The sequence below is a fragment of the Xiphophorus maculatus genome, chromosome 13 (genome assembly GCF_002775205.1).
Source record: "Xiphophorus maculatus strain JP 163 A chromosome 13, X_maculatus-5.0-male, whole genome shotgun sequence".
NCBI lineage: Eukaryota > Metazoa > Chordata > Actinopteri > Cyprinodontiformes > Poeciliidae > Xiphophorus > Xiphophorus maculatus.
Genome location: NC_036455.1, coordinates 8,484,798 through 8,505,587, shown reverse-complemented (window position 1 = coordinate 8,505,587; position 20,790 = coordinate 8,484,798). Strand labels below are relative to the sequence as shown.

Sequence of the window (20,790 nt, the reverse complement as noted above, 5' to 3'; positions counted from 1 at the left end):
TTTTTTGGTATCTGGAAAATGTACCACTTCAAGAAACCTCCAGATTATGACATCACAATGGGCGGGCAGTATTCCGTTACCTAGCAACCGAGGCGGAGCTCCACCCACTGTATGCGCTCCACTATGGCTGTTTTGTTGCGGACATTTCCACATCTCTGCTGCTATATTCACATGTATGAAATGGGAGTGTAAACATTGCGTTGGGGGGGCGTGGCCAGCAGCAGTTAATTTGCATAAAAGTGACAGAGCCATGAAACGGCTCATCCAGCTCAAAATCAGCAAACTAAAATTTTAGATTTTGTGTAAAAACAATGATAATGAACATGTTTAATATAGATCTGTCTTAATTTGTTTAAAATGAAGCACATAATAGGCCACCTTTAATTAAATCAATTAGAACAGTTAAATCTTCAGCCGGTGATTTACTAATCATGAGCATCATAAAGTGTTTATGTCTTTATTGGCTGTTCTGTCTTATCTGGACCTGTTTGTCTGCTGGGTGTGATTCGGGAGCACAGATTATTCCAGCACCAGGAAACGTTTTGTGTTTTCTGAGCGCGGCTGATCACCAGGGGGCTCCACAACTGCGTGGGTTTCCTGCTGTCCCCTCCACTAACCTCATCCACACCAGCTGGACTCATTAAACCGGACCCGAACCGTCCGCTGCGCCGCCTGAAGTCGGGTCTAATTGTGAGGGAGAAGCTTCGGAACCAATCAGCAAACCCACGGGTGGGACTCGGACACGCACGCTTACTCAGCGCCATCTCTGCCCTCGTGCCCTGTTTACGTGCCCCCACTTTGAAATTTTTTTTTATAATATTAATAATACGTGCACGTGCGCGCGTGGCCGTGAGGAAGGTGGGACATCGCCTGGACCTTTTTCTGTTTTCCTGATTGTATTGGACCGGAAAAGTGCCGGCAGCAGCGGGGGATTCGGTTCTCCGGCGTGTCTCCGCTGAAAACCTGAGTTTCTGCGCTGCTGAGGAAACATCACGTTGCTCTTCTTCTTCTTCTTCTTCTTGTTCTGGCTGCTGAGGAAACATGAAGCTGCAGGAAGAGAAGCTCTGAGGATCCGAACAGGTAAAAGAACCGACTGGCTTTAGAAGTTCACGAATCCTCTGTCATTTCAAGCAGCCGAACCAACTCAGAGCTGCTGAGTTTGATCTGGATCACATGTTTACGTTCACTGAAGGTAATTACCATTAATTACAGTTACTGGTCTAGTTAAAGTTAACCCAGAAAGTCGCCATGTTTAATCCTGATGGAGCAATTAATCAATCAGACATTAGAAGGGTGATAACATTTTTAAAGATTTCTAAGCTTGGCTCAGGAATTAAATCCAAAACCAAATAATATTAATAATACAAATTTTACAATGTCTTTGAATTTAAATTTGTCAAAATGCATAAAACAAAATATTACCAAGTATTTTTCTGTAGTTTTGGTGCAAATATACTTAAAATAAGAAACAATTTTTGCAAGATAAAACTCTAAAGTCAAGGACACACGAGAATAAAGATGTGGGAAATAAATACCTAACCTTGTAATAATCCCAAAATATAAAACTCAGATTCCTTATCGCCATGCCAACAATACAGACAGATTAATCATTTTAGTCTTGTTGCTTTAGTTTGATTTGTTATTATTTCTTCCTCTCTGCAAAAATACAACATATTACAGATTATCTTTGTGTAGTTTCTAGTGGAAACATCTTAGTTGAGAAAACTAACTTATAAGTAGCTTTTAAATAAGATATAGGAGTTTGTTTTAAGTAAATAATTCCTTAATATTGTAACACAGGAATCTTGTTAAAAGTGAAATAATCAAAAAATCAATATTCACCAATTATTAACTAAAGACAAACTGCTTGAAAAGTTACTTGTAAGTTAGTTTTGTTGTATTTCCAGTGTACTAAGATGTTTAGACTAGAAACTGGACCAAAACTACTCTGTAATATTTTGTGTGTTTGCCTCCTGCATGTGCTGGTTCTGTCTGGGTTCCCCTGCTTCCTCCCACAGTCCACAGACATGAGTGTTAATTTACGACTCTGACTGTGAGTGAATGTGAGTGTGCGTGTTTTTGTATCTCTGCATACCGAGCCTCTCAGTCTTTGCTACGTTTGAGTTTATGAAATGAACTGTCACAGCTAAATTTAACACACATTGAATTTAATTTCATTTTTAAACATTAATTCTGGATTAATCCATAAATTAATTGAACATACAATTGAAAAATATCTCATAAAACTAAAGAAAATAAAAAGTGTCAGTTTATGGTGTTTGCAGACATTATTAATTACAGATTACTGCATTTATTACTGTGTGGTAATAATATATTGCTGATATGATGGTATGTTTTTAAAGGCATGTGTAATATTTGTATCCTTCCACTTAGAGCTCATAATAGTTTTACTCACTTCCATTACAAAAACTGATTATTATCTCAAACAAAATGTTGAAAGACAAAAAAAAAACAAGCACAGTGAAGCTAAAAATGCAGCTGAAATTTTACTTTTTTTAAAAACGGTTTGGTACAAATGTATAAAACAACTCCAGTCCAAGACAAAATAAGTTTTATTTAACTCTCCAGCTGAAATTTTAGCTCAGAAAGTAACGATATATGTGGTGAATTTTTCAGTCAGAGAGCAATAACGCCAGGAGCTAACAAACCGGCACCCTGTGGAGGGAAATAAAAGCTCTCTGTGGTTCGCCCCGTCTGCCTGTGATTCATCACGTCAATCACTTGTAATGTGAAAAACCGCGATTCTAACAGAATTCAGACAAATATGATTTCTGCTCTGGATCTAACCAGCTTTGTTACTCTTATGTGTTCTGGGTCCCAGCAGCCAGTAAGTCTGTGAATCCTCAGATATGATTCATTTTAGGGTGAATTCACACCAGCCCTGTTTAATCCACTTTAAACATACTCTAGTCTGTTTGCCTTGATAGTCTGGTTCGTTTGGAGAATACGGACCAAAACAGTGAACTCTGTGTGCGCATTCAAACCAAACCTAGGAGTTTGGTTCGAATGCGCACTGCAAAAACACAAAATCTTGTTTTTGGTCTAGTTTCTAGTGCAAATTTCTTATCACACTTCAAATGAGACAAACTTAAAAGTAACTTTTCAACAAGATATAGGAGCTTTTTTTAAGAAAATAATTCCTTAATATTGATGGGGAAAGTGCTAGTTCTATTGGCAGATAATGTTTTCTTATAAGTTAAATAATCTGTCAGTGGAACTAATACTTTTTCATCAATATTAAGAAATTATTCACATAAAACTATACCTTGTTGAAACTACTTTTGGTACTTTTAAGTTAGTTTTGTCTTATTTCAAGTTTGCTGGAATATTTTCACTAGAAATTAGACAAAAACACTTCGTAAAATTTTGTGTTTTTACAGCAAGCAGACTGAAGACCGCTCCAAATGCAGGAAATGGACTACAACACAGGGAATTCTGGGTAAACCCAACCAAAACAAATCTGTGTTTGGCTTTGGCAGTAGACATGACTAGAAATGATGAGAAATTGTCCAAGCGTTAAAAACCCGTTTTTGTTTACATTTAGTGAAGAAGGAAGTTGCACTCATGTCTTCCTCAGAGGTTTTCATGTCGTTTCCTTCAGTGGTTCTTGGTGCAGCGCCACTACAGGCGAGGAGAGGAACAGGTTTTTCAATAGTTTCGATCGCTTGACACGGTGCAGTGAGAAAGTGAATCGCAGCACCTGAAAATGTGACAAATGTTTCAACTTTGGTCCCCAAACAAACCAGTAGTTTACTGAACTACCAGGAAGGAAAATACTCCTATATACCTGAAATGTTAGAACTTTGTTGACTATTTGTGAATTTTAAAATAATTCTTTGACAAACGGGAAGCCGGTTCAGTGATTTAAAAACTGGTGATAGAGTCATTTTTGGCTCCATTTGAATCCCATATACAGATAAACGAATGGATGAGAGTTCTTGTTGGGATATTAGTCGTTTAATCCTGGAAATATTCTTCAGATGATAGAAGACCGACTTTGTAATCGTCTATAAGTGTCTCTGAAGGTTCAGGTCCTTCACTACGTCCAGATTACGAAGATCTCATCCTCTTAACGTGTTTTTTAATCTCACTCATTTGAGGTCACAGTTAGAGCTTCTGTAAATTAAAAGCAGCTTCTTTTTCTCCTTTTGAAGTTTCTCCTAACAGATGTTGATGCTGCTGTTTCCTTCCCCGTTAATTTGATCGGACGATGAAGATGCATAAAGATGAATCAGAACAACAGGCTCGGCTGTGTCCTGTTTGATCTGCTGTGTCTCTGCTGCTGTTTCGCAAGACTTATATAAGTCTGTAGGCTTGCATGAGAACAATGGTGCACACACACATTTACTGCGGCACAAACACACACACATATTTATTGCTTTGGTGTTCCTTCTGATAAAGAAAGGAAATGTGTAATTAATTATCTTCAGTGTTTAAGTTTCCCCACTGAAGATGCTCTTTGTGTTGGTTTCTGTGGTCCATCATCACCTATTAAAAATGTTCTGAATCACTTCATGACCTGAAATGCACGGTAGCCTCAGTGAGTCACAGATGAAACTGCGAAACGTTCAAAAAACCTTCTGTCAACGTATTCGTGTAGTATTCGTTCCTCAGGTTTACTGCGTTTTATTCTGCCGTCCGTCTGAACGGTTCACCGGTTCCCAGCGCGGCGCATCAGATCTTCACCGTGTCAGTTCGTCAGAAAGCGTTTACTCATTACTCGAACGGTAAACAGGCTCGGCCGCTTCTGTTTGACCTGCAATTAGCTCACAACAGCTCAGTTGCTCACATTACTTCCATATCTGTGGACCCTCAAGCACACATGGGGCCCACATGGAGCTAATGGGTAACAGTTTATGGATCCCACATGGAAACGCTGGCTGAGGTCTCACATGCTGCAACAGTTCCTCTACATCAGGGGTCTCAAACTCCAGTCCTCGAGGGCCGCTGTCCTGCAACTTTTAGATGTGCCTCTGCTGCACCAATCATAAACAGAATAATTAGGTCATTAAGGCTCTGGAGAACTGATCTACACAAGGAGGAGGTAATTAAGCCATTTCATTCCAGTGTTTTGTACCTCTGGCACATCTAAAAACTGCAGGACTGCGGCCCTCGAGGCCTGGAGTTTGAGACCCCTGCTCAAGAGGATCCATTAGTTTTGAGATGTTCACTTCATTCAGAAAAGAGGATGAATCACTCTGGATTTAATTTAACAGCAAAAGGAAAGTTTTCTAATTTGATCTCCGGAGAGTTTAGCTGGTTTAGGTTTCGCCTGACAGCCTGTTTAACACTAAAACAAATTTATTTACTAAAAACACAGTTAGCAGGCAGGCGAAAGTATCCACACCCTCTCATTTTAGTGGGATTTTGTGTAATAGATCAACACAAACGTTACGCTGAACGCAACTTTTTCACGGCAGTCTGAACAACTCTGGACTTTTCGCACTAAAATAATCCGATCTTTTCCACTTCCACATGTTGCACCAAATCAGAAACGAATCCGATTGTTGTCAAAGCGTCTGTAGTCTGAACGGTTGTGTCGGATTTTATTAATGCATCACCTGTTAAGGAGTTTCTGATTCACTTCCTGACCTGAAACACATTTTTCTACGTCATTAATGTGAGACGTTCTGCACCAAAAAACCCCGACGCATTAAATCAGGATGTAAACAAGCACCTGTTATTCTAGGGCTACAGCTAATGATTATTTTAGTAATTTATTATTCTGACCACTAATCGATTAATCAAATGGAAAAAAATCTTGTTCTGCTGATTTTTATTTACAATATTAGAAATACATGAAAATAATCAAATAATTTAGGAAAATAAACATTTTATTGCCTAAAAATGCAGTAACAGTAGAGCTTAAGTGAACTCTTGATAATTTGTAGCAAACGTTGCTTAAAAATACGAAACTCAACCTTTTGTGCTTGACTTAACATCAGTACAGTTTAAGGCTAATCTGCTAATAATTTTTTGAATTAATTGATTAATAACTGCATACACGTTTAATTTAATAAGAGTTTTTTTGGTTTGTTTTTTGCATAATTTGAACCAGGTGAAACAGGTGTTTCCAGATGAAGTTGTTTTTTTAGTGTTTAATATATTTATTGAAAGGTTTTCATTACAAATACACAAACGTACCAAAATTCCCAATGAGAAAAAGCAAATAGTAATAATAATTAATAAAAACCCAATTCCATAACAATGAACAAACACAGTCCTCACTGTCATTTAAATAAACCAGAACAATTTATGTTGCTACATAATACCAGCTTAACCAGTATAACTACAAACCATCTGATCCTCAACCTGCGTCGAGGGTTGATTTAAAAAAAGAGAAAAGATTTCAAGTAAATTTTCACATCAGATTTTCTCCTGTTTTAGAATTTTTTTCAAAATTATTATTTTAAATACAAAATGTTTATATTTTTAAACAGTTTTGGCTTAATTGCTGCTCTCATTTTATTTTTTCAGAAAATAATTTTTTTGCATCTGTTTATTCTATTTCTTTTATTTCAATAAATCAATTTCTTATGATTAATCATTTCCCACAGAAACTCAAAACGGACCATTTTAAATTATCCGAATGTTGTTGTTTAGTAAAGTGTTTTCTGCTCCCTGCAGGTTGACTGTCAGGCGACCAAACTCCTCTTCGTCATGCTGCCTCGGCTCTGCCTCCTGCTCCTCTTCTCTCTTCCCCTCAGCCAATCAGACGACTGCGTCTTCGGTTCTGGCAACGCGACCGATGACCGCCAGACGGTCACCATCGCAGCTATCTTGCCAAAGACCAACACAGAGTATCCCTGGTCGTGGCTCCGGGTGGCGCCGGCCCTCTACCAGGCCATCTCGCGGGTGAACTGTGACCCCTGGCTGCTCCCGGGCCTGAAGCTTCATCTGGTCAACGGCAACTCGGAGAACACCGACGGCTACTGCTCCGACTCAATGGCGCCTCTGGTGGCCGTTGACCTGAAATTAGCCCACGATCCTTGGGCTTTCATCGGGCCTGGATGTGAATTCTCTTCCTCGCCGGTCGCTCGCTTCACCACCCACTGGGATGTTCCCATGGTGACCGCCGGCGCCCGCGCCACAGGCTTCAAATTTTACGCGGCGGTCACCAACACGGGCCCGACTCACGCAAAGCTGGGCGAGTTCAGCTTGAAGATCCAGCAGGCGTTTGATTGGTTGCGGCACGTCATGCTGGTCTACACCGACAACAACAAGGACAGCAACTATGACAGGCCGTACTACTTCACCGTGGAGGGCGTGTACGAAATGCTGAGGGTCCAGAACATCACCACCTACGACTACTCGCTGGAGACCGACATCAACTACAAGCTGGCGGTGCAAAAGATCAGAGACAACGGCAGAGGTCAGCTTCCTTTCCCCTCTCTTCCTGCTTTATCTCCAGTGATCAGTCGAAGGCATCTGAACTTTGACCCTACAGCTGCTCTCACTGTTTGCTCGAGTCTTGGAGCTTCCTCTTCGTTTCTCCACTTCATTTCATTTACCGATTTGCTGTCTTGGAGATCCACAGAATTTATTATTGATTTTTATACAGTGCCTATAAAATGTAAGATGTTTCGACCTTTTATTGCTTTGACAAATTAATTGTTACAATTATTTTGAAGATTAATCGATTAATTGGATGAAAAAATTCACAATTCTTCCGTTTTTTTATTTACCCACTTAAGCCTTTACACAAGATTAAAAAGACATTAAAGGGGACGTTTTATGCAAAACTTACAATTTGCACATTTTTGTTCTTCCATTTGGGTTTCTGCTGCTTGAAAAAAAAGACTAAGCACTTAAAAAAACACCCAGTTATTTTTGGGCAGTTAATTAATGTTTTTTGGTGTCTGGAAACGGGACGTTTTAAAGACCTGTTGAATGTAACGTTGCAAATCAGCAGGCACTGCACTTGACCTGGTAACCCCAGGAAAGCCCAACCCGTTACCTAGCAACCACAGCGGAACTCTGCCCGTCACCTAGCAACCCAGACAGAGCTCCAGCACATTTTGTCAGTCGGTGCCATGTGTTCTACGGCTTCTATTTAAGTTGACTTTGAATTTCAGTTCAACCCACAGAAGGAATTATTTAAATAAAAGCTAGTTTTTAAGTTTATTTTCTGTCATTTGTAATTTTTTAAAATTAAATAGCGAGGAAAACAAGTCTAGTTTTTATTGCAAATAACTTAGTACACTTGAAATAAGACAAAACTCACAACTAACTTTTGTTTCCCAAGCTTTTTTTTTTTAATTATTTTTTAAAATTCTTAAAATTGTTAAAACAGTTTCATTGGCAGATTTCTTTTCACTTTTATCATAAGATTTCTTTTTGTGTTACAATTCAAATAATCTGCCAGCGGAACTAGTACTTTTTAAAATCAATATTAAAGAATTATTTACTTAAAATAAGTTCCTACATCTTGTGAAAAAGTTACTTATAAGTTAGTTTTTTCTAAGGTACTTGGTTAAGATTTTGTGATTTTGCAGTCAAAGTCCAGACTTGATTGAGATGCTGTTTTACGTCATTTGAGTTAAAATCTGATAAAAATGCTAAGGTTTCTCCAGTGAATGGCAGTCTATTCACACAGCAAAGGGTTGGTCTGAAAAACTTTTTTCACTTAATAAATTTAATCAGATATTGAGATAAAATCAAGCTGCATCCTCTTCTAGCTTTCCGTAGTTTTTCCCTTCTTCTGTCTTTTCTTTACGACCCGCCATCCGTCGTGTTTGGATGATCAATCGAGGTCCAACACTTCAGCTGCTCTGACTTCCCTGTTTTGATTCCTCTTCACTCCCATGCGCTCTTTCCCGTTTCTTTCCTCATCCTCCCTTGTTTTAGCGCTCCCTCCCTCCCTCCCTTGAAGTCGTTAAATGAAGGTTAATTATTGCTTGATTTTTCTCCGTACTGGTTAATGACTGACCTCGGTTTTATATCTTTGTCTCCAAATGAGTTTGTGTGCTTTTTTTGCTTTGTTTTACATCCTACATTTATTGGCAGTCATTTCGGTTAAGGGCCTCTGGAGTGACGACATTCCTGCATCGTAAGGGCATTCCTGCAACGTCAGGACAGTCTGGTCCTCTGTGTGGGGCTTCAGTTTAGAAACAGAATCAGTGCTGAGTGCTTTTTGCCCCCTCGGTTGGAAAGACTAATGTGAGTGCATTTGTTGCGCACACCTGTAAGTAATCTGTCCCTTTGGTTCTTTTTTGCTTATTTAATGTGAAACATGCCGCTTCCGTCACGGAATGACGTAACTGCGCAAGTTAAGGTATCACATATAACCGCACGCCCCGACTATAAATACTTACTCCAACATGAAACCTGATCATCTGATTCTTGCTAAATCAGAGAGCAGATACGCTTTGTTTTCTTTGTCTTTATCAGGATTGGACTTTTCAGCATCAAATGTTTTTTACTTGAAATTCTTTGATAATCGTTCAAATATTCCTGGATACACAAAGCAAAGAATCTGTCCCCAGGACAGCTAGAAAAGCCTTAAGAGACTCCAAAAACATCTGGAAGATGAGCAAATTGAACTACAATTCACTATGGTGGAGCATGGTGGTGGCAGCATCAGGCTGTGGTGGTCCATCTACATAAAATACAAACCAGTCCTGGGAAAAAACAGGATTGGTTGCAGAAAGGTTGAGTTGGACAGAGTTCTACCTACAGCGAAAGGATGGAACACATTTATGTATTAGAGTGGCCTAGTCAAAGCCAAATAAAAAAAATATAGATATACATGTGACAAAACCTGGAACTATGTTTGATTTTTATTTGTAAAAATCAAACATATCTTTCTATTGCCACCTAACAATTATGTGCTGAGATGTTAAATAGAGCAACATTCCTTTGCTGCAGTCCCACGAGCTCCAAGCTCTTTTTTCCACAATAAGAAATCAGTTTTACAAATTAAATTTCAACACATATTTTTGAATAATCATTTGTTTTCATCCTGCAGCGATTCAAGTAAAGCTAAATACTTAAAGTTCCCTTTACTGTACCATGCTAGAAACTTTATTTTTTTATTTCTTTGTATGTTATTTTTTGTAATCATAAGAAATCCTTTGACTCAAAGTTGCATTATTAAGATACGTGCACAATTTTACATATTGTTTCTTAATTTTTTTGTTGCCTAGTGTCGCTAAAAAGCTTCAAACTCAAAATTAGAAATAGTCTCTTTGAATTTTGGTCACATGTTGTCTATTTTAATATATAATATGTAGAGAAGACTAGCAAACATAAATACGTGCTTTATTTCAGAATATGCTCAGTTTTATCAGAGTTTACCAGAAAGATTTGATGCGGTCAACACATTTCACACTTGCTTCCATGAATCACTTGTAGTTCACATTTCGACCACTAGGCGGAAACCAAAGGATTTCTAGTAATATCCTTAGTATGAGAGGCACAAAAATCCAACAACATTTGTAGTATTCATTCTCCTGTTGGTCGTATTCATGAAGCTAATTAGCATAGCCAGCCTGGCTGATATTTCTACGACTATGTCTGCTTTGTTACTTAATCAATCAAGAAATCAAACAATGAGTTTTAAGGAGGGAAATATGCTACAGATTATTCTTTTCCCAACTTTGTAATCTTTTCCAAATAAAACCGAAATTTCTGAGGTAAACAACATTATCACGTGTAGCTGGTCTTGTGTTTTGTCAGGTCTCATGTGACAAATAGCAGCCCTGCTTTTAAAAGTCCTGGTGGTGTTTAGGAAACACCTGGGTCCATTAACTTGTCGTGTTGTGAAGGTGTTGGCGTGAAACAACCTGGCCGTTTTCCCTTAAACCTAATAACTGGTTGTGCCAGATTTGGCTGCGACGTCTGCCGTTATGTGTTGGTGGCAACTGTAATGAGTTTTTCACATCACTGTGGAGGAACTTTGGTCCACTCTTGAATTTAATCATTTTTATGCCTGAACAGTCTCTTTAATCCCACAGCATCTCTTTCCAGGCGAAAATGTTGACTTTCCAAGTTTTCTTTCTAGGTATTTTCTGAGATTAGTCTCAACATTTTTGAGATTTTAATGGAAATTTACCCTTTTTTTCTCGCTACAGTGGCCTTAATATACAGTTGTGTGCAACCCTTTACACACTGATACACTGTAAATGCACAAAATCTTACAAAGTATTTTTGATCTAGTTCCTAGTGCAAATATCTCAGTATACTTGAAGAAAGACAAAAGTAACTTTAAGCAACTTTTGAGCAAGAACTTGTTTTAAGTCAGTAATTCCTCAATATTGAAAATAAAGTACTACTTCCCCTGGCAGATAATTTTACTTACAAGAAGAAATTTTTCTAATAATCTGCCACTGGAACTAGAACTGGTTGCCAGGTAACGAGCTGGGCTTGACTGGGGTTGCTAGGTAACGGTGCCATGTCAGTTGGTTGTGAAATAAGTGAAAATAAATCTGCCAGTGGATCTAATACTTTTAATCAATGTTACAGTTATTTACTTTAAACAAGCTCATTTATCTTGCTTAAACGTTACTTGTAAGTTAGTTTTGTCAAATTTGAAAATATCTGAGGTGAAAACTGGACCAAAAAAACATAGAAAGTGGCGATGATTTCATCATCTGTTCTTTAATTTTCACCAGCACGAGGCTTGGTGTGTTACATTTTGTGACTTAATTTAAACCTTTATTCCCTTCTGTGACATTTTTCCCGTAAATCTGCTGCTGTCTGTGTGGATTTCATAAAGCCTCTGCATAGATGTCCTGTTCAGGTGTCAGTGACGTCAGTGTCGGTAACCATCAGGTCTGGACCCCAGCAGATCCGAGGCGTGCCGGGTGCAGTTTGGTGTGTCCGATGACATCATCACGGGCTCGGTCGGTAACTGCTGCCGCTGTCCTCTCTCTAAGCGACAGCAGCTGCTGCCCCCGGCAACGCTGGACGTCCTCAAAGTAATCGCCCCGTCAGTGTGTGTCTGCCCGCTTGGCAGATATAATTCATGCAAATCTGTTTACACAGTCGGATTATGGGGAAGTGTCTTCAGTTCCACGTATTGTATATCAAAACGTGTTGAAAGTTAAGACGTTTATGGTTCGGCTGAGGTTGAGGAAAGGGTTAGGCGAGAGGTTGCTATGGCAACAACTGGAGAAAGTTTTCAGAAATAGGTGTCAGTTGGATTAATGTCCTGTGAAGTCATGGAAACAGAGAACATGTGTTTTTGTGTCAGCGAAAAGTTTCTCGCTCTGCCTTTTTTTTTTTAGAGTTTTATTAAAAGCAGTTTATGAAAGACAAACATGGTGGAACGTTCTGGGTTTCACATGTGAAACTCGCTGCCCGCAGTTTATGGGTCCACCTCGGGGGACCCAGCGGAGCCGGCTGGGGAGGGCCATTTTTCTTTCTGTGGAGGACTTTGAGTGACACTGCGGAGGCTGATATTTTCAGTCTGCTCCAGATTTAAACAGAATGTGGTACGACTGGAGGGTGCAGGAAGGATGTTTTCACTTGTTCTCATGCAACTTTAATATTTTATTATCTGGTGAAAACGTATAGTGCTAATGTTTTTAACCATTCCAGATCTTTCTTTCAAAGAGTCCGTTTTTATTCTAGTGGCATAAAGGAGACCTATTGTGCTTCCTTGAACAGGTTAGGATAGATCTATAAGCTATATAAAACACGTTCATTAAATTTTTAGCACAAAATCTTAGATAATGAGATTTTAGTTCTGCCTATTTTGAGCTGTTTTAGGGCGTCCTGTCACTTTAAATCCAAATAAGCTTCTGCTGACCACGCCCCCCAACTCAATGTTTACACTCACACGTGAAAATGACTGCAAACAGATGAGAAATTGTATAACCGTACATCTTTGAAAAGCAGAAGTAGAGCCTCCTGCACAACCAACAAGGTTGCAGCATGTGATTTTTGAATGGTAAGTCAGCAACAAAACATTTGTCTTTTCCAGCAGCCATTGTGCAGCACATAAAGCAGTAAAACCAGCTGACCAAACATGCTGCAGCTCCATTTGGGTTGCTATGTGACTGGGCTGGGGTTGGCTAGGGTTGCTAGGTAACGGCGTGTGGCCCGTGGAATGTGACTTTGAAACTGATCATTTTCCAGACACCAAAAAAACATCAACTAACGCCAAAAAAATGTCTGGGTGTTTCATTGTAAGCACTCGAGCTGTTTTAAGTAACAGCGGGAACACAAATGGAAGTACAAAAACATGCAAAATCATAATTTTGCAGAATAGATCCCATTTAAACAACAGTTTTTTTCTTCAGCTCTATTGCCATGACAACATAAAGTGCACAATATGCATTAAAAAAATTAGGAAAGCAGAAACATGGAGGACAAAAAAACAAGAATCTGGTCCAAGGCTTCAGGTTTCACACGTCACATTCCCCTGTCTGCATCTTGTTGCTGAACAATCTGAGATTATCTGTGAAAATAATCCAACTATCTCCTCTCAACATGCATTTGATTTCGGTTTATTTGTTGTCTCGAGGGTTGAGTTGACACCTTTGCCGAAGTATTGTTCATAACGATCCCTAACGAGTGTCCTGTCTAGCCGCTGAGCTCGTTAGAGGAGGTTCTTTGATTATCACCATGGAAACAGAGAGCTGAGGTCACGAGCCCCGAGTCGTGTCTGGTTCACAATCTGCTGGAGTCCAACTGGACCCTGAAGCACTCTGAGAACGGCACAATGACGTTAGACGAGTGCAATGTGAGAAAACGACCAAACGAGATCAGAGTGGAAGAAAACAGCAAAATCACCGCAAACAGAGAGAGAGTCACATTTAACGTACGAACACAAACTCTTCCAAAAGCAAAAGGAGTCGAAGTGGCTGTGACAAATAAAAGTCACATTCAGGAGCCTCCAAAATAAACAAAGACTCAAATCAAAAGACACAAAAGGACAGAAAGTTGAATCAAACCAGCTTCAAGGGTTCAGCAACAAGTAAATGCAGACATAATCAAGTTTAATGTTGAAGATGATTAAAAGAAACAAAACGCTGCAAAAACACAAAGTCTTACCAAGTATTATTGGTCTGTTTGTAGTGCAGACATCTTAGTACACTTAAAATAAGACAAAACTAACTTACAGGTAACTTTTACCAAAATATAGGAGTTTGCTTTGCATAAATAATTCATTAAAGTAGATTTTTTTTAAGTTCTTGTTTTAAAGATTGATTATTTCACTCATCAGACATTTTTCCCATGTTATAAAGGGAAATAATGTGTAAGTCTTGATAACTGCAGCAAAATGAGGAATGTTGAGCATCTTGTGAGGTTTTATTTTGCTATTTATTTTACAAATAAGGAAATAATCTGTTAACTCATCAACATCAAATTATTATCAATAGTTGAAATGATTGTGGCAGCGACTGACTGTTACTATGACTTTCTTCTCTTTATTGGACGACGCTGTAAATGAGCGTAAAAATACATTCATAATTTTACCCGCTCATTTAATGTGTAAATATACTTTACTACTGTTCTTCTTTCGCTTGCTTTTGTTTTAAATTTATTTTCTTTGTTTATTCTTTTATTACATTCAATAAAGTCCCAATCAACTCAACTCTCTGAATATTATGATTTTATTCTTGTAATATTACAACTATTTTAGTAAAACTACAACTTTATTCTCATATTATTAAGTTTTTATTCTCATAATTTATTTATTTTTTACTATACTGCGTCGTAATAATATGCCAGTGGATCTAGCTCTATATATTTCAATACCAGCTCCTATGTCTTCCTGAAAAGTTAATTGTAAATTAGTTTTGTCTTATTTAAATTGTTCTAATGTATTTACACTACAAACCAGGCAAAATATTTGGTGAGATTTTGCGTTTTTGCAGTGAAAATGAAAAATCAAATATTCTGTTTCCAGGTTGGTTTTCTCCCATGAAGCATCAACGTCTCTTTGCTGACTGAAGGCTCCTGTTTGTTTCCTTCATAATAAAAATAATCTGCCCTCTGCTTGTTGTAATAAAGTGGGTTTCCTGTCTCTGGCAGTGGTGTACGTCTGCTGTCCGCGGGACATCTTCAGGAACCTGATGGTCCAGTTCTGGAAGGACGGGGTGGACATGGAGGACTTTGTCTTCCTCTTCATTGACCTTTTTGCTGAGGGTCTGAGTGGCGGACGAAACGACGTGCAGAGGTGGGTAGAAAATACTCAAGTAAGAGTAAAAAAGTAACTGATCAAATTATCAATCAGTTAATATTTAAAAATTAGATCATCAGGCTGACCAAAATATAAAGATAAATGGAAATTTTTATATTTTAAGGATGAAAATGACAATAATTCATTTAACTAGCAAAGAAATAACAAAATCAGGCAAAACAATTTTTTAAAATAAGTTTCTTTCAACAATAAACTTATGGAAATGTATCTAAAACTACAGGCTTTTGTCAAACCTGTTTGAATTTTTTGGTTAAAACATGTTTGTTCTTCCTTCCAATCCAGAAATTTTGTACCCACTAAGACACATTGTGGAAATTCACGCGAAATCAACAACTCCCAGCACTTTTTTGCGGTAACACATTATTGGGAGTTTATTGCAGATTTTTCTCAAAAATTGTCAAAAACTTTCTTACTTGTCCTAAACATCTGCCTCAGCTTTAACTGATGTCAGATTATAGTCCACGATCTATACAGTGAGTAATAAAATTTTCATTTACCGTCATAAATAAATGCAAATATTTCCAAATTAGTATCACAAAAACAATCGCAAAATTCTGGAGGCACTGAAAAGATGTTCAGTATTATTTAACTTTAAGAATTCATTAATATTTTTAACAGCTTGCTAGCTGGTTTTATCAATACATTTGTCCCTTTAAGAGCATTTGGCCCAAAATGAAAATGAGTTTTCTGGAAGCCATACATCATAATAAATTTACTCCAGTAAAAGTAAAAAGTACGATGCAGTAAAAATACTCCTAAAAATAATTTAAACATTTTTTAAAAAAGGTTACTGAAGTAAATGTAATTGAGTAAATGTAACTAGTTGATTCCCATCTCAGGCCCTGGTACCGCGGAGACCAGGACGACCACGCAGCCAAAATGGCCTTCAGGGTGAGAGGTCACTCTGCTTGTTTTTCTAAAGTAGTTCAGTCTTACAGGTGAAGATTGTGGCTCTGAATCTGTTGTTTTTACTGTCAGAGTGTGAAGGTGCTGACCTACATGGAGCCTCGGAACCAAGAATATTTCAAGTTTGTTGAACATCTGAAAAGAGACGCAAAAGAAAGTTTCAACTTCACCATCGAAGACTCTCTGGTAAACACATCCACCGTGGCAGGATGACGTCAGGCAGACATTTCCTGTTAACATGACGCGTCTGTGTTTCCCTGCCAGTACAACCTGATAGCGGCAGATTTCTACGACGGCGTGATGCTGTACGCTCAGGCTCTGAACGAGACTCTGAGCCAGCAGGCGTCGGGACCGGGACCCATCCAGAGACCCAAAGGAGATCTGGTGACACGCAGGATGTGGAACAGGAGCTTCTCAGGTGATTCTTCTCCTGTTCTGGACAGGCCTGGCGCTCATATAGGAACGGGCTGTCGGCGGTGAACCAATCAGAGCGCAGCGTTGGACGAGAGCCGTCTGCTTTGAAAATGTGTGTTATTAATCAGAAAACCACAGTGCAGAAATATCCATCTCATTTTCTGCTTTGTGTTGAAATGCAGCTGCATTTTACCGGAGTTACCAGCAAAACACGCCTTTGATTTCACAGTAAATCTACACACTCAGTAACAGCAAAAACACGTTTAATTAACTGTTTGCTCTGCGAACATAAAATGCTTCAGTCAAGACAAAAATATGAATTTTAACACAATCACAGAGCTTTCATGTAGTGATAAGCAAACAGAGCAGAGACAAGGAAGACTGAGGGCATTGATGCATGTTAAAGGGGACTGATAATGAAAAATTCACATTTTGCATATTTTTGTTCTTCCATTTGTGTTTCTGCTGCTGCTAAAAACAGACCAAGCGCTTTTAAAAACACCCAGTTGTTTTGGCAGTAAGTTCAATTTTTTTAGGTGTCTGGAAACGACCCGTTTCAAAAACCTGTTGAATGTAACGTCACAAATCAGCGGACACTGCACTTGACCTAGTAACCCCAGCAAAGCCCAAACCGTTACCTAGCAACCACAGTGGAACTCTGCCCGTCTCCTAGCAACCCAGACAGCACGTTTTGTCAGTTGGTTTCACGTATCTACAGCTTTTATTTAAGTTGACTCTTAACTTTGATTGCTAAGTCAGTAGAATCTGCTGAAAACGTAAAACCTAAATAAAGGACACAACTTTATTGTTATGTCAGAAACATCATTTTAGTCTTGTTGCTATAGTTTGTTCTGGTATTATTTCTTCTACTCTGCAAAAACACTAAAGTATTTTCAGTCTAGTTTCTACTGCAGTTATATTAGTACACATAAAATAAGACAAAACTGACTTACAAGTAACTTTTCAGTAAGATATTGCAATTATTATTTAAGACAATAATTCCTTAATATTGATGGAAAGTTTCTAGTTACAATGGCAGTCTATTTCATTTATAATATGACATTTTTCCTATATGTTAAATATTTTACCAGTGAAACTAGAACTTTTTCATCAATATTAAGGAATTATTGACTTAAAACAAGCTCCTATATCTTGAAGTTGCTTGTAAGTTTGTTTTGCCTTATTTCAAGTGTACAAAGATATTTGTACTAGAAACTATACCAACAAGGTTTGTAAGATTTTGTGTTTTTGCATCGAAAAACATTATAAAAATGATATTAAGTGCGTGTAATTGCAAGATTCAATAATCTAGCAAAAACCACACTGTTCTTTACTGGAAAACATGTTAATTTGAAAAAGCCTTTGACCGTCTATTAAAACATTTTAATCATGAGGGAACGCTCTATGAAGTCATGATAAAATTGCCAATTAACTAGTATTTTTATGATTCCTATTTTTTACCGGTGTAAATCAGAGCCTCTGCAGCCTGAAGTTGGCTCAATGCGTCCTGAGAGAAACCAGCGTGTCTCTGCCACCAATCAATCATGCAGTCGATTAACCAACGAGCCTGAAGACTTATCAGGAGCCCCGGAGCGCCGCGGAGGTCAGCATGGGAATCTGAGCCTGACGGACGCTCACATTCTCACGCTGTGATGTGTGTCAGCGGGGAGTTGGCGTGTTAGCACAGAGCTGCGGCGCAAATTTGTACCAGCTGGCAACAGGGAACAGGAAGTCTTAGGCCCAAACCGACAAACAGGGCAGGAAAGTCACGCTGCAAGGAATTTAAAGGGGAAGTTTCACTTTTCTCTGTTCTGCCTGGTCAGTAATTCAGCATTTATTTAGCATGAAGCACACAGAGATTTGTGAGGGTTGTTTTTGTGAGTCATTTTGGAGAACCTGCAATGTCAGGCAGACCCAGGTTCTAGAGTTCAGAGTCGGTCCGAGGTATATTGTCAAGGCCTTACATTGTTAGCACACACAGGAAGTCGTCAGTCATTTTTCAGAGTCCCTAACAGCTTCAGGAAACAGTTTGCAAGTGTAAAAACAAAGAGAAAATTTTTCGCCTAATTTTACTGCTGACAGTGTTGACACAGGAAAACGGAGGATGTGAGTGTGTGTGTGTGTGTGTGTGTGTGTGTTGTTGAAACTGTACCTTAAACTAAATATAATTACTAGAGCTGTACGCTGACTGCTCCTGGGGAAAAATTTCCCTTCATTAATCAGGTTTATGTTTAAATAATGAGCGGCATTAGCAAAAACTTGTGACAAAATCCAGATAATAAATTGTCAAGTAGGTGACTGATTTGGTTGTGAAGTCAGTTCAAGCTTTAATAAAACATGCTAATGCTAACATTAGCATACCCAGTAATGTTTGAGGTAATTGTCTCAACTCTCATTCCTGATATTTATTTTGTAGCAATCCTACATTGATTTATTATATCTCAACATATGACACAAGCAAGTTTTAAAGGGGGTCGTTTTATGCAAAATTTGCATTTCACATGTTTTTGTCTTGCTTCTAAAAACAAGCCAATAGCTTAAAAAACACAGACGTTTTCTGGCAATAAGTTAAGGTTTTTTTGTGTCTGGAAATGAAGCTGTTTCAAAACTCTCCTGATTGTTAAGTCACAATTGATGGGCACTGTGCTGTTACCTAGCAACCTCATGGAAATCCTGCCCGTTACCTAGCAACCCAAGCTATAAGATGTAGCAATATTTATAGAAATAACCTGGTTTTTGGGGGGGGTTTGCATTTTGGTTTGCGTCTCATATAGTCACAGCCATACTCTGTAGCATCTGTCTGTAAACATCTTCTGTCGTGTTTAGTGGAGTAAAATGCTGAGCAAATGTGTTTTTGGTTTGCGTTCCTCACTGAGATACATTCTTTATATGGAAATAAGTTGATTGAATTTGGAACAAAAGCATTTAAAAATCTGTAGCTCTCTCTTAAGATCTAGCCTGACTCGAAAACAAAGAAACCTTTTTAGACATCACTTTAGATTAGACGTGTCAAAAGTGTGGCCTGGGGGCCATTTGTGGCCCTTGAAATTATTATTTTTTTGGCCCTTGACCAGAAGTCAAGAGTGGTAAAAATTTGGCCAACAAACTAGAAAACAATTGATGACCCAAAAAAAATTGTCTGTTTTTCTTTTAATATGGCAACAGACCAATGACCTTTTTATGTTTTTGATTTTTTATGTAATAAAAATGTAGTTTGTTGAGTAGACAATACTAAAAGAAAAACATCACAATAAGATAACTTTTGCATTTTTAATTTGATGTATTTTCTGGTCCACCAGTTGTTTAAATTGTCCAGTTTTGGCTCCCAGAAAAAGTTTGGACATCACTGCTTTAGATGGTTGAGTGATTTCTGGGGACAACTGGTTCCAGTGGTTTTTATTAGAGGGTGTCAAAGTAAAGTGGGTTAAAGACAAATATACATTATCTTCATACTAAAAGATAAAAGCACAGAAATGTTCATACTAGGATGTTTTGTTCTCCTTGTGTAATACCAAGATATAAATGGGTCATTTTAAAATGAACCCCCCAAAGAAAATGCATTTCCTAATTTCATTAAATATATTATTATGGATACAAAGTTTTTCTAACAATAGAGCCCCAAATTCCTACACTGACACCACACCCAGTTGGTTTTCCCAGGAAGGAGTTAGATAACTGTTTGTCAGTTTTGCTTTAAACTTATTTGTTTGATCCAGCTTAATTCAAAAATAACTCAGACGACAATTCTGGGATTAAATATTATCAGAAATGTTTCCCCTGATCTCTTTCCCTTTGTTTGCGTTTGTCTCTTCTGTTGAGATTTTATCAAACTTTTTTTTTTTCTTCCTGAAAACCTAAAAAGCAGCAGATAGTGTTTGTTGAATTTGGACCTTGGGACTGAAATAACTTCTTCTTGCTTCACCACAAAACTAAACAGAGAAAGAAAAACTGCTGAGCAAATAGCAGAGACAGACTGCGATCTATCATCGCAGCAGCTCAAACCGACCTGAAGTTTATGGTCCATAAAACACGCCTCGGTCGGTCAGATCCAGATGTTGATTCAAACTTTCGAGAAATAACTCCTCTGTTGTTTTAGTTTGTGAAATATTTAAAAGATAAACAGATAAGAGCGTTCATCATTCCCACTGAGATGACTCACTGGGTTTCTGCAAACTCAGACAGTGAGATGGACCAGATTAACAATCTGAGACAAACCAGAAAGAGAAAATCTAAAAAAGAAAAAAACAAAATGAGACAAAATTATGGAGGGCTGAAAGTGACAAAATTAAAGAAAAACA

At 38.2% G+C, this 20,790-nt stretch overlaps 1 protein-coding gene across 1 annotated transcript in view; it reads left to right on the top strand.

The window, feature by feature from the left end:
* The first annotated feature begins 520 nt into the window (after positions 1–520).
* The window catches only part of LOC102230348 (atrial natriuretic peptide receptor 1-like), a 46,975-nt gene continuing 26,705 nt past the window's right edge, over positions 521–20,790 (top strand). Inside the window, exons 1-6 of the mRNA XM_023344601.1 lie at positions 521–1,080; positions 6,649–7,393; positions 15,004–15,148; positions 16,012–16,063; positions 16,151–16,264; positions 16,343–16,496. Coding sequence (XP_023200369.1) covers positions 6,682–7,393; positions 15,004–15,148; positions 16,012–16,063; positions 16,151–16,264; positions 16,343–16,496 — 1,177 coding nt within the window. The 5' untranslated portion in view covers positions 521–1,080; positions 6,649–6,681. The remainder of the gene's footprint in view (positions 1,081–6,648; positions 7,394–15,003; positions 15,149–16,011; positions 16,064–16,150; positions 16,265–16,342; positions 16,497–20,790) is intronic.